This window comes from Gossypium hirsutum, chromosome D09 (assembly GCF_007990345.1).
Source record: "Gossypium hirsutum isolate 1008001.06 chromosome D09, Gossypium_hirsutum_v2.1, whole genome shotgun sequence".
Lineage (NCBI taxonomy): Eukaryota > Viridiplantae > Streptophyta > Magnoliopsida > Malvales > Malvaceae > Gossypium > Gossypium hirsutum.
The window spans coordinates 36435538-36450276 of NC_053445.1; the positions used below are offsets into that span (position 1 = coordinate 36435538).

The 14739-nt window shown below is 30.8% G+C and overlaps 1 protein-coding gene and 1 long non-coding RNA gene across 3 annotated transcripts; both read right to left on the reverse strand.

Moving 5' to 3' along the window:
* Positions 1-2684: 2684 nt before the first annotated feature.
* LOC121220848 (lysosomal Pro-X carboxypeptidase) lies at positions 2685-5839 on the reverse strand. 2 transcript variants are annotated; one of them, XM_041100500.1, is made up of 9 exons: positions 5279-5839; positions 5011-5197; positions 4735-4868; positions 4540-4652; positions 4162-4402; positions 3384-3536; positions 3211-3290; positions 3077-3126; positions 2685-2992 (listed from the first exon to the last, which is right to left on the reverse strand). In XM_041100500.1, exons 1-9 carry the CDS (start codon positions 5684-5686, stop codon positions 2850-2852), a joined length of 1509 nt encoding a protein of 502 aa, XP_040956434.1. In that variant the 5' UTR covers positions 5687-5839; the 3' UTR covers positions 2685-2849. The 2 variants fall into 2 exon arrangements, with proteins under 2 accessions (XP_040956434.1, XP_040956435.1); XM_041100501.1 differs by lacking the exon at positions 2685-2992 and having other exon boundaries at positions 3392-3536.
* A 7422-nt stretch (positions 5840-13261) lies between these two features.
* LOC107943509 (uncharacterized) lies at positions 13262-14211 on the reverse strand. Its single transcript, XR_001696020.2, has 2 exons — positions 13828-14211; positions 13262-13540 (listed from the first exon to the last, which is right to left on the reverse strand). It is a non-coding gene; the product is annotated as an uncharacterized lncRNA (long non-coding RNA).
* Positions 14212-14739: the final 528 nt, after the last annotated feature.

Consider the following 14739-nt stretch of genomic DNA (forward strand, 5'->3'; position numbering starts at 1 on the left):
TGCTGACTAACCTGCTGCACTGCTGGGCTGCTGGGCAGACTAGGCCTGCTGGGCTGATGGTGAACCTGGGCCTGCTGGCTGGCCTGTTGAGTGCAGGCCTGGTCTGCTGGCTGGCCTGTTGAGTGCAGGCCTGGTCTGCTTGTGTTGGGCTGCTAGATAAGTGGGCCTGCTGGTGGTGAGCTGCTGGTGGCCTACCAAAGAAGTGGCCTGCTGGTTTTTTTTGTTTTTTTTCTTTCTTTTTCTCTCTTTTTTTTCCTTTCTTCTTCTTCTCTTAACTTTCTTTTCCTTCCTTTCAAACCCTAGCCGCCGCCATTGGTGATTCCTTGCTCCGTTCGGCGGTGTAACGGCCGACGTTTCCCTCTCGTTCCTTCTATTCTTTTCTTCCTTCCTCCTTTTCTTCTTTTCCTTTTCTCTTTTCTTTCCCCTTTCTCTCCTTCCCTTTCCTCTCTTTTCTTTCTCTTCTATTTCTCTTCTCGACAACCTCAAGGTTGAAAGCGCCGCCGCTGCGCTCGTCCTTGGCTCTTCTCCGCCCTCGGTGGCTCACGAAGAAGGCCAAAATTTCTTACTAATTTTATTTTTTTTGCTGCTGTTTTTTTACTGTGTTTTTCTTGTTTTTTTTGGTTGCTTGTTACTTGTTGTGTTTGATTTGTTGTAGATGTTGTCGGTGGAGTAACACTGGTGGTGGCGCGGCGGTCTTGGTGGCGGTGGGGGGCGAAAGGATGTTCTCTCTTTTTTTTTTTGCTCTCTGTTTTCTGTTTTCTTTTTTTGGCTTCCAAAAATCCTTCCTCCCCTTTCTCTTCAATTTTTCTTTTTAATCCCTCAAAATTGTCTTCTTCATCTTTGTTTTTAGGTGACAGGGGAAGGAAATCATGGCCTAGGGAGCTGCCGGAGTAGCTGGAAGTGGCAGGAGCATGCTTGGATGCCGATTGGGTGATTTGACAAGTCCAGAAGGACCAAAATGTAGAAGACACAAAATATTTGGGGTAAAAATGTAATTTTGGGAAAATATAGGGCCGATATGTAATCTTTAGAAAGTTTAGGGGTCAAAGTGTAATTTTAAGAAAGTTTAGGGGTTGAAATGTAATTTTAGAAAATTTTAGGGTCAAAATGTAAATTTTAAAAAGTATAAGGGTTAAAACGTAATTTTAATTTTTTTGCATTTTTTTCAAATTTTATTATTACTATTTTATTAATGTTTAAAACAAAAATTAAAAATGAGCAAAAATAAGTCTGAAATTAAATCCCAATGGGCCCAATTGTTAGGCCCATATGAGACCAGCCTGGCCCAAAACCCTACCCGGGCAAAATTCAGTGATTACAAACATTTGTGAGTATAATTGTTTTATAATCACTACAATTAAGTTAGATTTAAATCATCTCTTATAAAATAAAGATTATAGTGATTTATCTTTTGAGAATATTTTGTAAGTATAGAATTATGTTCAAACTGCGTAAAAAATCTCATATATTATTATTATTTTACTTTAGTAACTCAATAAAAAAACTTATTTAAGAACCTCAAGACTTTTAATAGGTGGTAAAACTAGACATCGGACGGATTTGGCGAGAACCTTTGGTTAGTTGCTAAAACATGGAAGGAAGCTCAATCAATCTTCAAGCCACCTAAACTCAATTGCTCAAACAATGCTTACTGTACAGCAAATATGAGGACCTTTAAAAAGTCATCGATGAGAAAGTATGGAACGCAATCTTAAATGGTTGGAAGTCTCCATTAATTGAGGTTAATGGTGTTTCAACTCCCAAACTTGAAATCACTTCGATAGCTGAAGAGATAATGCAGCTAGATATAACTCGAAGGCTCTAAATGCAATATTCAATAGAGTAGACCTCGGGTGTTTAGAAGAACTTACAACTGTATCTTTGCTCCCAAACCTAATCTGATAAGCATAATCTAATTATGTGATCAAGGAGGGGGGGAGAACATTTGATAACTATTACAGATTTGTGGAGCCAATACATCAAACCTTGAACTGTGGGTTGAATGTCTTGGAGATGTACACTTTAGAGGCTGGTTGGTTAGATAGAATGTTGTTCGTGGTTTGCCCAAGTTAGGGGGAGCAATTCATAAGTTGTGCAGTGAACGTTTGAAAGAGAAACAACATGTGTCACATCCTTGGTTGTAATTGTTTAAGGAACTAGTCTTTTAGAGTTTTATACATGGATTTAAAGACATGAAATCATCCTTAAGTGATAATTATAACGAATCCAATCTTACCCCGAACATGATTTTGTAATGTTATATACAAACTTCAGTTCAACTTAAAAAGTCCTTTTATCTTGGGTTGAAAAAGTTAAAATTTTTAACTTTTCCTAGGCCAAAAGTGATTTTAGCTAATTAATTACCTTTTTGTCCTCATCAATTTTCACTATAACAATTTCTTCTTCTCTCTGGTTCTTTTTTATTTTCCTTCTATTTTCTTCCATTTTTAAGATCTTAAATTTTTTTTTTAAAAAGAATACAACTATGCTAATATCTAATTACAAATATTTAATGATTATATTTAAATATTTAAAATATAGTTTATATATTTTAATCAAATTTTATAAATAATTAATATTAATTACTTAGATACATTTAAAATTAATATTTCATATATTAAAATATTAACAATAAGTTATAATAAATTATTTTTATATTCTTACTAAAATATCATAATATTAACTAATTTGAACATTATTTATATGCATACATTTTTTTAATTAGATCCATATGAATACATTTAAACATTAATAAGAGAAGCCTTAAGTCTGGCTATTAATTATTCAAGAGAAGCAAATTGATAAAATTTCCATCTTGGAAATTAACTAATTAATTAAGTAAACTATTCCTATTGTTTAAATAGAATGTCTTTGAGATCAGCATAGTACTGAGCTATCCATCCTCTGATGATCTTCACCTCTGTTTGTCGTTGCTTCACCAGCCATTCTGGATCGCTTGCAGTTTGTGCATGTATATCCAAGCAATGAGATCCTGCATTTTATACATAATTTTCATTACTTTTCCCTTCCATTTTTCTATACTAATTTTAATGGACTAATAAATATATATACTTACCATTTACAGTTTTTACAGCAAGAATACTTTCTGAAATATTTTCCAGAACCCTACAATAAATTTAAAAAATAACTTAAGAGATAAAATTTGCCTTCTATTTTGTATACGAGACTTTTTTCATGTATGATTATTACCCGCCCCCACTGTAAGGATCTCGCAAACCATTTGAAAATATGATGTTGCTACCAAATCTCTGGAGAATAAGTTTTATATCCTGCAAAATTTTGCATTTTTAAATAAGAGGTTTTATCAATAATAAAATATTAAAAAGAAAAAAGAAATATGGTGAAGAAAATATTAAAGGTACATGGCCACCGTAGTAAGAAGTGACCCAATGAGGGCGAGGAAGAACACCAAAGATTGTCTTGCAATGTTGTATAAAGCTGGTTAGGTTAAACGGAGCAGGTTGGAACATCGTCCCGTTCCCGATGCCTTTGGGTATCACCATTTCACTGCATCTCTAAATATATATATGTCATAATATGATTTTAAATTTTTATACTAATTACTTCGGTTAAAATATTAATTTATTTTTTTATTAAAAACATTTTTAATACTGAATTATCTAATAATATCGTAAAAGTAAAAAAAGACTAAAATGTTAAATTGAGTTTATAGATTAAAATCATAATTTAACTTTAAAAAAAAATTGAAGAGATGGTTTGTTTAAAAAAAATTATATTCCTCGTCACCGCACTGTTTTGTTGTTTATGAGTTGAGAGGAGAGATAAATAATTTTAAGTATTTATGTCAAAAAAAAAAATATAATCAAAATTAAAAAAAGGGGGTAATTTTCGATTTAGCCGTCTTAATTAAAGCTCAATTAAATAATCATTCATAAGGAACAGATAACAACTACCAAACAAAGCAATAAACGTTGCCCCAAAGTTTGTTCTATATATCTTGTTGGTTTTAGCATTGTCATATTCATGGTATTAATATTGTCAATATTATTTATTAATCTAAGAAATTAATTTATTTTAAAAATAATATTTCGAATGTTCACATCTGAAATATGTATTTATTTAATTTTTCCAAGGTTAGTCTTAGATAATATTTGGTGAAAAGAGTATGTGAATATATACCTGCCATCTCCATCCTTCAGTTGTTTCGGATTCATTGGTTTGTTGATTAATATAGCAAGAAAGATTCCCATAAGCAACAACGCCTGCAAAAATCTTACTAAGAATATCTTGCGTTTCATTTGCTCCATCGATTCCTCTACATATCACCGTTACTGGATATCGTGGGGGGCTATTATATTGTGCTGCTAAGGCATACATATTCTTCAATGCGATTTTTAGCTCTGAAGATTTGGTCAGAGGTCTAGTAACCAACAAAAGCAATTAATTGGTTGATTTGAGATTGCATAAATTACATGAATTAAATTTCGAGTTTTAATTGTACTTTGATAGAATTATATGCATGCTTTCAAATGGAATGGGGGAATTGGATGTTCATACTTGCAAGTGTTGAATATCATGCTGAGGGTTGAAAGACCATTGGGTTGGGAAGCAATTTTGTCGATTACAGACCACGAATTCCGTATGGTTTGGTAGCAGCTCTCACTCGCTTCCTGTACATGATTTCCTTATCACATTAAAATTGAATTCACGAGGTGAAGAAAAATTAAGACGAAAGTTAAGGGTAATAAATACCCTAAAATCCTTGGTGACGACTGAATAGTAAGCTCCACTTGGTGTAATGTTGTCGAAGTAAAGAATTGGAGCTGATGAGGCCAAAGCTCCCAAAGCAACATGAGGATACTTTAAACGTAACCATGAAGCAAGCACTGTTTTCAGTTCCATTGAAAAACAAAAATGATAACCAACAGTAACGGACAGGGGCGACCAAAAATTATATAATTTTAAGGGGTCCAAGTTCAAAAAGTTGGGCTAAAAGGTTAAGAATTTTACGATAATGATTGTACTTACTTCCTCCATAGGATCCTCCAACAACGATGACCGGAGAATAAAAAGCACGATGTTCGTTCTTGATATGCATGATGATTTCTGCATAGTCAGCTATAGCTTGTGCAGAGTTGAAATACCCCAAAGTGCTTGCATTTTTAAAGGCTTCGTCTCTTGATCCAAATGGTATTGATTTCCCATAGTATCGATGCTGATGAAAGTAAATATATCCATACTCAATGTCAGGGAAAGTCTTTTTTTTTTTTTTTAATATATATTTTCAATTCTTTACCTCAATGTAGACGAGGAGAGCATTGAAGCTGACGGCACTATCATTGAGAAAACCGATTACGGTAAGATCGCCGTCGAGAGGCGACTCCGCTCCGAGATAGGCTAAAATTGGCGCATTGTTGTTTGCTCCGCCCCAATATTTGAAATTCATGACGTATCTTTGTTGGAAAGTGGCGTAGCTTTGAGGTTGGTAGTTGAAGTGATCAAGTGTTTGACGGTAATAGAAAGGTTGAAGATCATCTGAAACTGCTGCCGAAGAGAAAAGGTCAGGGTCTTCCATGATTATTCCTCTCGTCGGACTAAGCCTCGGAATGTCTGTCCGGCCGGCAGCAATGCCAGTCGACGTAATTGAAAGAATCATAACCATGAATTGAACCCATTGGACTGGAAATTTAGGAGAATAGTTCATTGCTCTTATTTTATCTACGAAACAGTAGTATGATTTGTTAGGCTTTGTTTTTTTAGCTTCGAAGGTTTTGGCAATGCCAGGGTCCAAACAACAGAATGCTCACAAGAAAATGAGTAAAAATAAGAATTTGTTTGCTCTAAAACTTTGACCATCTTGTCCATGTGAAGCATGCTACAGTCTAGATTTAAATTATTATTTGAAGGTATAGTATACATCAACGTCATTATCTATACTATTATTTAAATATGTGATTGAATTGCTATTATAAATCAATTCACCTTAATTCAATTAAATTATTAGGAGGATATTTTTTGAGGTTATAGTCTACATCAACATCATTATCTATGCTATTATTTAAATATGTGATTGAATTGTTATTACAAGTCAATTTACCTTAATTCAATTAAAAGAAGTTTAATTATTACAAAGATATTTTTTGAGGTTATATAGTATGCATCAACATCATTATCTATACTATTATTTAAATATGTGATTGAATTGTTATTATAAGTCAATTCACCTTAATTCAATTAAAAGAAGTTTAATTATTACAAGGATATTTTTTGTTTTTTTTTCTTATTTTCAAAATAAACAATAAAAAATTGCAAAGGTTAATATTTGAACTTAACTACAAGCATCTATAATTTTTTTTTACCTATTCAACTGAAGCCTTATTTTAATATTCTTTTATATAATTTAATGTTATTTTAATTTTTTTTATTTTTATATTATAATTTAAGAAAAGAATTTGCCCCAAAAAAGTTTTTAAATTTTTTTTAATTAGATTTCTTTTATTATATAATTTTTTATAATAAATTTAGTAATCTTTTAGTTTAATTTGGTAAATTAATACAAAGTAGTACCTAAATATTAATTTGGTAAAAATAAAGTTTAGTAATTGTAACATCTAAGTATAAATGGTATCTAAATATTAATTAGCCAAAAAATAAAGTTAAATAATTATAATATTTAATACAAATTAAGGATTTAATTTTTTTTTGTTTTTCTTAAATTTTAGTGATTAAGATTATCTCAAATTTAAAAATACTTAAAAGTAGGCTCTGCCCGTAACATGTATATATCTTAGCCCCCCTTATCAACAATTCTAGCTTCGCCCTTCCCATATTATTTGTATATATCAATAACGTCATTAATTGAATTGGTGTTACAAGTAAATCAGTATCAACTAAAAAAATAGCAATACCATTATAAACAATTGGAGTGCATTTAAAATTATCAATTTGTTGTATTTATCTATTTAAATTTCCGTTTTCATAATTTAAACTAATTTTTTTATTTTAATCTTATACATATTGCATATATGTTTGTTCCAAACATTACATTTTATTATTTATTGTATATTATTTTTAAACGCGTATATGCGTTCTAAATATGTAGTTTCCACATCCATATACGTGTGATAAAATTTCTTATTATCATTATAATCACTGAATTTTGTCCGACTCGATTTCGTGTTTTTTTAAAAAAATTCAAAAAATACGAAAAATAAAAAAAATACATTTTGGCCCCTAAACTTTTTGAAATTTCATTTTGACCCCTAAATTTTCCTAAAATTATATTTTAACCCCTTAAATTTTTTAAATTACATTTTGACCCACAAACTTTTTAAATTACATTTTAACCCTTAAATTTTCTCAAAATTCGTTTTGGCCCCAGAAAATTTACTGAAATTGCAGTTTAGTCCTTATGGCAGCAACTTGCACACCTACCCCGTGATTTCCGGCCACCGGCCTAAGGCATGGCCTCCCTCTCCCCTAGCCACCTAATCTCTGCAAAAAGTAAGAGAAAAACAGCTATAAATTGGGCTTAAAACCCCAAAAATGGGAACCCCCACAAAATAAAAAAAAAAGTTTCAAAAAATTTTTCAGCAGCAAAAAGAAGGAGGAGGAAGAGGAAAAGGAAAGAAGGGAAGAGAGGGGAGGAGCGACGGCGGTGCAGCGGCGGCGTGAAGGAGGCCGATCGGGGAAGAAGAAAGAAAAAAGAGAAAGAAAGAAGGAAGAAGAAGAAGAAAGAAAAAGAAAAAAAATAAAAATTAATAGCCGGGTCAAACCGACCCGACCCGATCCGGAAACCCGACTCGCGATCCAAGAAACCCAGCAGCAGCTCCAGCCCAAAAAAATTTTAAGCAAAAAAAAAAGAAAAAAAACAAAAAAAAAGCTTAGCAGGCCAACCCAACAGCATTTGAGCCCAACATACTGCAGCTGTCCAGCAGCCCACTCAACAGCCAGCCCAGCAGCAGGCCCGCACGCTCCAGCCCAGGAGCAGCAGGCTAGGCCTGACCAACGGCCCAGCAGGCCCAAAAGAAGCAGGCCAGAAAGAAAAGAGAAGAAAAAAGAAAAAAGAAAAAAAGAAGAGAAAAAGAAAAGAAAAATTCAATTTGTGTAACCCGTTTGGTGAAGCTCGCGTTTTAGATTTTTCGGTAATTTCGTTTATTTCACTTTTAATTTAATGCTCGTATTTTTATGTTATTTCATTTTAATATTATTAGCATTTTATGCATTTTTATATTTTTGTATTTATATTTTCAATTTAATTCAATTTTAATTTTATTTTATTTTAAATAATTTTAAAAAAATAAGGCAATGGATCGATTTATCATAAAATCGTTGATTTCATCGCTATGTTGGGTGAATATCACCGGTTTGTGTTAAACTCGATACGCCCTTTTAAAAATAAAAAATATTCAAAAAATTCGTATTTTCAAAAAAATCCTCGGGTTTTGAAATTTTTGTGTCTTCAAAAAAATTGCTCGTGTTTTCAAAAATAAAGTAACGAATCGATTTGACACTAATTCGTTGATTTCATTGCTATGTTGAGTGAATATCACCGATTAGTGTTAAATACGATACGTGCTTAATAAAAAATCAGGAAATTTTTTGTGTTTTCAAAAAATTCCAATTTTCAAAATTTTTCATGTTTTCAGAAAATTCCCGTGTTTCAAAAATCCTCATGTTTTCAAAAATTTCGGTGTTTTGAAAATTTTCGTGTTTTCAAAAAAAAATCTCGTGTTTCATAAATTTTCGTTTTTTTAAAAAAATTGTGTTTCCAAAATTTTCGTGTTTTAAAAAAAATTCTCGTGTTTTAATCGGATCACAATTAAATATTAAATTGAACTCGTATTTTTGAAAATTAAGACAAGTGCGTTTAACGATATACCAATTTTGGGCGTCGCGAGTGTGCTAATACCTTCCTCGCGCGTAATTGACTCCCGAACTCTAATTTTCTCTGGATTTTCATGTAGATCTAAAATCTCCTCTTTTTTTAAAAAAAATTTAAAAATAATTTTTTTTTCTAAGAAGAAAATTTATTAAGTGTCCGATTACACCTAGGAAAAAAGATCGGTGGCGACTCCTTTTTCAAATAAAATCGAGATTCGGTTTTCAAGTTTTCAATAATTACTTCGACTAGCGCCCCATTGCAAAATTTTTAGGTCGCTACAATCATTATCGTTCAAGATGAAGTCTATGGTTAAATTAGATTTTTAGGTTAAATCTATTATTAGTCTTTGTATTATATGTAAGTTATGGATTTAATCCAATTGAAGAGTAAGAAATTGGAGTTGATAGTGCTCCTGATTCTGCATCATATGAACCTGTCCACAACCTTGCAGCTGCTCAATGAGCCAATATTATTTCCTACTTTGAAAATCAGATAAATGCCATAAATGCTGAGCTACATCGACTTAACAAGGCTAAAGATGCTCTTAAGTTCCTTCTAATTTAAAATATGAATTTTTGACAAAAATGAGGGGTATAGAACAGGGGAAGCAACAAACAGAAATAGGGAAGAAAGGTGTTCACTTCCTTTTTCTTTTAACATAAAATTGAAGCTAACCCAAACGGCTAGCCAGAGAACTAAAAATTTGTGCTCCTTTCTTGCCAAACTAATAACTCCACCGCCGGAGGTGGATTCTAGAAGACGTGTAAGCCCAAAGGAAGTCCCCAAGCCACCTTAATTATTGCATCCGCTGCAGAGTTAGTATTCCGTGAGATGTGTTGCATGATGATTATTGATGGTCTATAAAACCAATAAACTATTTTTTGCTACTCTACTAATATGACCGCATTTTGGCGTGCGAGCGTTAATATTACGAATAAACACAAATACAATTGTAACTATAGTTATAGCGGTGTACTGCAAGTGTGACATGTCAGTTATAATATTTATAAGTGGTACATAGTATTTCAATGATCGAACCCAAGAGAGTGTCAAATTGATAATTGTGTTTATTAAGTTAATTACAAGTTAAACAATTATTAATCTAATCGAGTTAGAAATATTTGTGCATCCGAAAACTTAATCCGAATAAACTAAATCTAAATTATCAACAAAACTAAGTAATCAAATTCAATTCTCCCTTGCCTTAGAACTACGCAAATTATCAAAGCGATGGTCAATTGATCCACTAAATTGTTCACTAGGCTAATAAGCATGACATGAAAATATTGCTTGCCACTCCTAACTTGGATTCTCCTTTCGGTCTCATCCTAACTAGAAATTATCACCTAAGCTCTCCTGTCGGTCTCTCTACGTGGCACATTCATAATGAAGTTCTAAATGATAGGATATTCTTTCGGTTTCACCTATCTCGATTTTCCACTAGAGGTGTCAATTTTAGTGTATAAATCACTTTGATACAAATGAACAAATAATAAGTCACAAGCACAAACATCAATTTAGACCAATAATTAATTTCGTAATCAACTACTGACAAATTTAGCACATGATCACCAAACTTAAATGCCACACAAACATTTTAACCAACACATGATAGAGATAAACTATAAAAAACATTTTATCTCAACTGGCACTCTACATATGATAAATATTATTACATTAAACTAGGAATTGGTTTGTGGTTTCTTGCACAAACTTTCTCTCTTTGCTATCAGTATTTAAACAACTTTTTCCTAAAAATTATTAAGACTTAATGCATGGTAAACAGGTCGTGATATCTATTGTTTGGGGTTTTTACTCCTTAGGTTTTAATTTTAGTTTTAGGAGTGAATAATTAATTTTTAATTTTAGTTTTAACTTTTAATTTTAACTTTTGGATTGGGTTATTTGAGTATTTAATTAATTGAGTAATTTAGTTTGTATTTTTAAGTTGGATTGGGTTTGATACGATTATTGGATTTGATTATTGAGTATGAAATATTTAATTATTTGGGCTTGGGTAGGGTGTAGATTAGAGTTTATTAATTAAAAAAATTAATCGAATAAAATTTAAAATCGAAAACTGTATAGGCAGAAAAATGTATTATGTTAGTCTACAAAAATAGCTGATAACACAATTACTAATAAAAATAGGCAGGGAAAAAAAATCATATGCAATTTTATTTAATTGTTTTAATGCATATTTGTTATGTTATTCCCTTTTTAATATTTAACATATGCTACTTATCATAAATATTTTGGTCTTTGACCAAGTTCATCCTCATTTGAATTTGAATTTGTATCCTTTAAGATAATCAAGGTTTCCTTCTCCCGTGTACTCTACTGAGTATGGATTATCTCAATTCCACCTACGATTAAAGTTATGAAATATGTAACATACTAGTACGATTCAACCTTGTTTGTTTCTTTATGTTATACTAAGGTGATGTTGTTAATACGAGAAATATTATTTTAGCACAAATGTCTTGTCAACCACATTTCGAAGCCTTTGAATATATTAAGTTAAAGAGTTTACGAGTTGTCTATGGTGCTTAGGTCTAACACCATTTTATCAAATAGTATCATACCCCATGATATGATGTAAGAAAACATTTTCTCTTTGCATAATTAGCATCGACCTTATAATATTTGGGTTCACAGTCCAAAACACTGTAGTTTTAATCATAAAAACTTATATAAACTTAATTTGAAAAAAAAACTTATACCAGGTTATATCCCTTTTTATAATACGCAAATTAAATAAAAAAATTATATAGAACTTATAATATATAACCTTTATAAAAAGTTTTATAAATTGTCCAAACTTTCAAAACACTTCTTATAAATAATATAATTTTTGCTATAACTTTAGCAAGTTATTTTTTTTATAAATAAGTTATGATAATAAAAAAAAGACTTAATTCGCAATTTGGCCTCTAAAATATACATGCTTTCCCTCTTTGATACCTAATTTTTTTATCCTATTTTAGTATCTAAAGTATGCCTCTCTGTTATATTTTTCAGTCCATTTTTGTAACATTTTTCAATTTCTATACATTACTTCGACTTTTTAAAAATTTATAATTATATATTTTTGAATTTTATAAATAGATTTTATTTTTAAAATTTTTTATATACTATATATGGTGTTTTAATATTTTTTAATCAATATAATATATAATTTTTTAATTTTTTAAAGAAATATATTATAACACTTTCATAACATATAAATTATTTTTTATCATAACTTTAGAAATTTTTTAAGATTTAAATAATATATATTTTTTGTTTTAACTTCATAAAATACACAAATTATTTTTATAATATAATTTTTTAGTATTTATAATATAAGAAAAAAAATCATAAGCATCTCAAACACTCGTACGTATTCATGTTTATACACATGTTCATGCTTATAATATAATTTTTATAACTTGTATAAAAATAAATTTTTAAATTAAAATTGGGTGTAGTTACTTGCATTATTATTTTAATTCTTACCCTCCTCTAAGAATTAAAAAATGTAATTGTAATACTCCAATTACACCCGATTCGGCAAAACTCACAAATTATAATAATCATCCAAACATGTCACCTTTATATAATTACAAACATTTACATCTCAATCCACCTGCTACTTATTTGATTAACCGACTTTTTACTCATTCTAGACGAATTGACTGGTGGGCTTACTGTAGTGAAAACATTATCTGCTTTGGTGGGCTTATAAATAATTGCTGCTCTCTGTGTTCTTATTTGGGAATATTTTATGGGGTCCATAAATACAAAAACCCCTAACTGCCATCGACCTCTTCTATTTTAAACCTTTGTTCAATTCCAACCAAATGCTTAGTATTATTGTTGAAAACAATGTGAATATCATAACGGCCACCCCCTGCAAATTCACCGCCAATCACTATCTCCATCCTTAATTCAAGTTTTTTTATGAGATGCTTTGAAGATGATGGCCTCACACTAGCCATGCATAAAGGAATCAATTTGAGTGGGGACTCCAATTCTGGGTGTAATTTAGGGCCGAAAGGAATCGATTCAGTGCCAAAATTATAGTATAGTAAAAAGAAGACAATCAAAACTTGAGACCATATAGGGGGCATCAGGAAGCAACATTTGTGGGATTTGAGACCATGTTTTTTTGTATTGTACGGTAGCAAATATAGCTGCATTTTCCTTTACATTTCGGATAAAGCTAAATTAATGAGCAGACAGAAGTTGCTTATTATATAGGGAATCGATTGAGTTTCTTGGGAAACTTGCTTCAAAGTTTCCATCTAGAGTGCAATATTTGACAATTTTTGCTTGGGTTTGTTTATTTTTTAATTGACAATTTTTGATTAATTTGTGCAATATTTTAAGTGATTATCTGCAGCAAATTGCTAGTATTCTAATAGACGACTATCTATTGAAGGTGTAATATCCAATTTTTACCCGGGCCCATTAAAACCCGATTTTAAATAAAACTAGTCCATATTACAGCCCAAATTCGGCCCAATAAGGCCCAAATGGCTAGCCCTAGCCTGTTAGCCCAAAAGAACATAGGGCATAGCAGAAACCCTAAGCAGATTGAAGCAAATCGGCGCCGCAGCAATTGCCCACGTCATGGCAACGGTTTCCACCCACGTTCAGCAATTCCCCACACCCACCATGCACGTTCTTCACCTGTAACAAACCATAAACAGCATTATAGGACAGAATATATAGCAGAAAAAAGAAAAAAAAATTTAGTTGGTGCTTTCTTGTAAAGATTGGCTATAAAAGTCAATCGATTTTTGTAAGGGAAAATTTTTTTTCATACTGAAATTAAATAAAATAAAGAAAAAAGCAAAATTTGAAGGTGATTTCTCCATTTTTTTTTTCTTTTTACCGTTTTTTGTTTTCATTGTTCTGTTGTTTTTTTTAAATAAATTAAAGAAACGGAAAAAAGAAGAAATAGAGGAGGCTCTTACCAGCGGTGGCGCGTCGTCGGTGCCCTTGTTGCGCTTCAGTCAGAGTTGAAAAGGGAGGAGAATACCGGCGTGAGAAATAAAGGAGAGGATTGAGCAGTTTTTTTTTTTTTTCCTCTCTTTTGCCTTCTTTTTGCGGCTGCTATGTTGATAATGGATTAGAATGGGATTAGGGTTAGAAGTAGGCCTTGCATTAATGGGCTATTTTTGCTTTTAATCCTTTTCATTTTTTCAATCATTTCAAAAACCATGTTTTTTTTGTTTTCAAGTTTTTCCAGGAAATATTGAAACTGTTTTAATTCAATCCATGTTGCTGCGCAATGCTTGGGCGATTTGGATAATTTACTCTTTTGATCCTCCTCCTGTTGGGCTCATTTTAATTTGGTCTTCTTTTTGTATTTTCTATTTTTGAAATTGGCTTTAAAATTTCGTTTGTTTTCAATTTAGTCATTAATCTGTTGTTTTTTTATTTCTTTTATATTATTATATTAATTATTATTATTATTATTATTATTGTTATTATTATTATTTTAATACATATATATACGCGCATATGTATCTTATTATATATATATATGTATATATTTTAAATGGTTTTAAATACATATACATATCGTATATCTTTTTTTAGCTTTATGTACATATTTTGTTATTATTATATTATTATTCATTTTCATAGTTTTTTTATACATATATATACTTCTTTTATTTCATAATAGTTATACGTTTCTCATATTTTATAATTTATATATGTTTTTTATTTTATTTTCTTATTTTTATAATGTGTACATATATATATTTTTTATATATTCTATTCAAAGCTATTATAAATATTTTCCCTGTTTTTATATTTACTAATATATTATATTTATATATTTTTTAAAAATGTATGAATATATTTTATGTGTGTTTTAT

Excerpts from the sequence above, each read along its gene's own strand:
- LOC121220848 (XM_041100500.1), bottom strand. The coding sequence starts at position 5,686 with ATGAACTATTCTCCTAAATTTCCAGTCCAATGGGTTCAATTCATGGTT. Across the intron at positions 3,537-4,161 it reads CTGAAGGATGGAGATGGCAG|AGATGCAGTGAAATGGTGAT; the intron begins GTATATATTCAC and ends ATATATATTTAG. Across the intron at positions 2,993-3,076 it reads TGCTGTAAAAACTGTAAATG|GATCTCATTGCTTGGATATA; the intron begins GTAAGTATATAT and ends TATAAAATGCAG.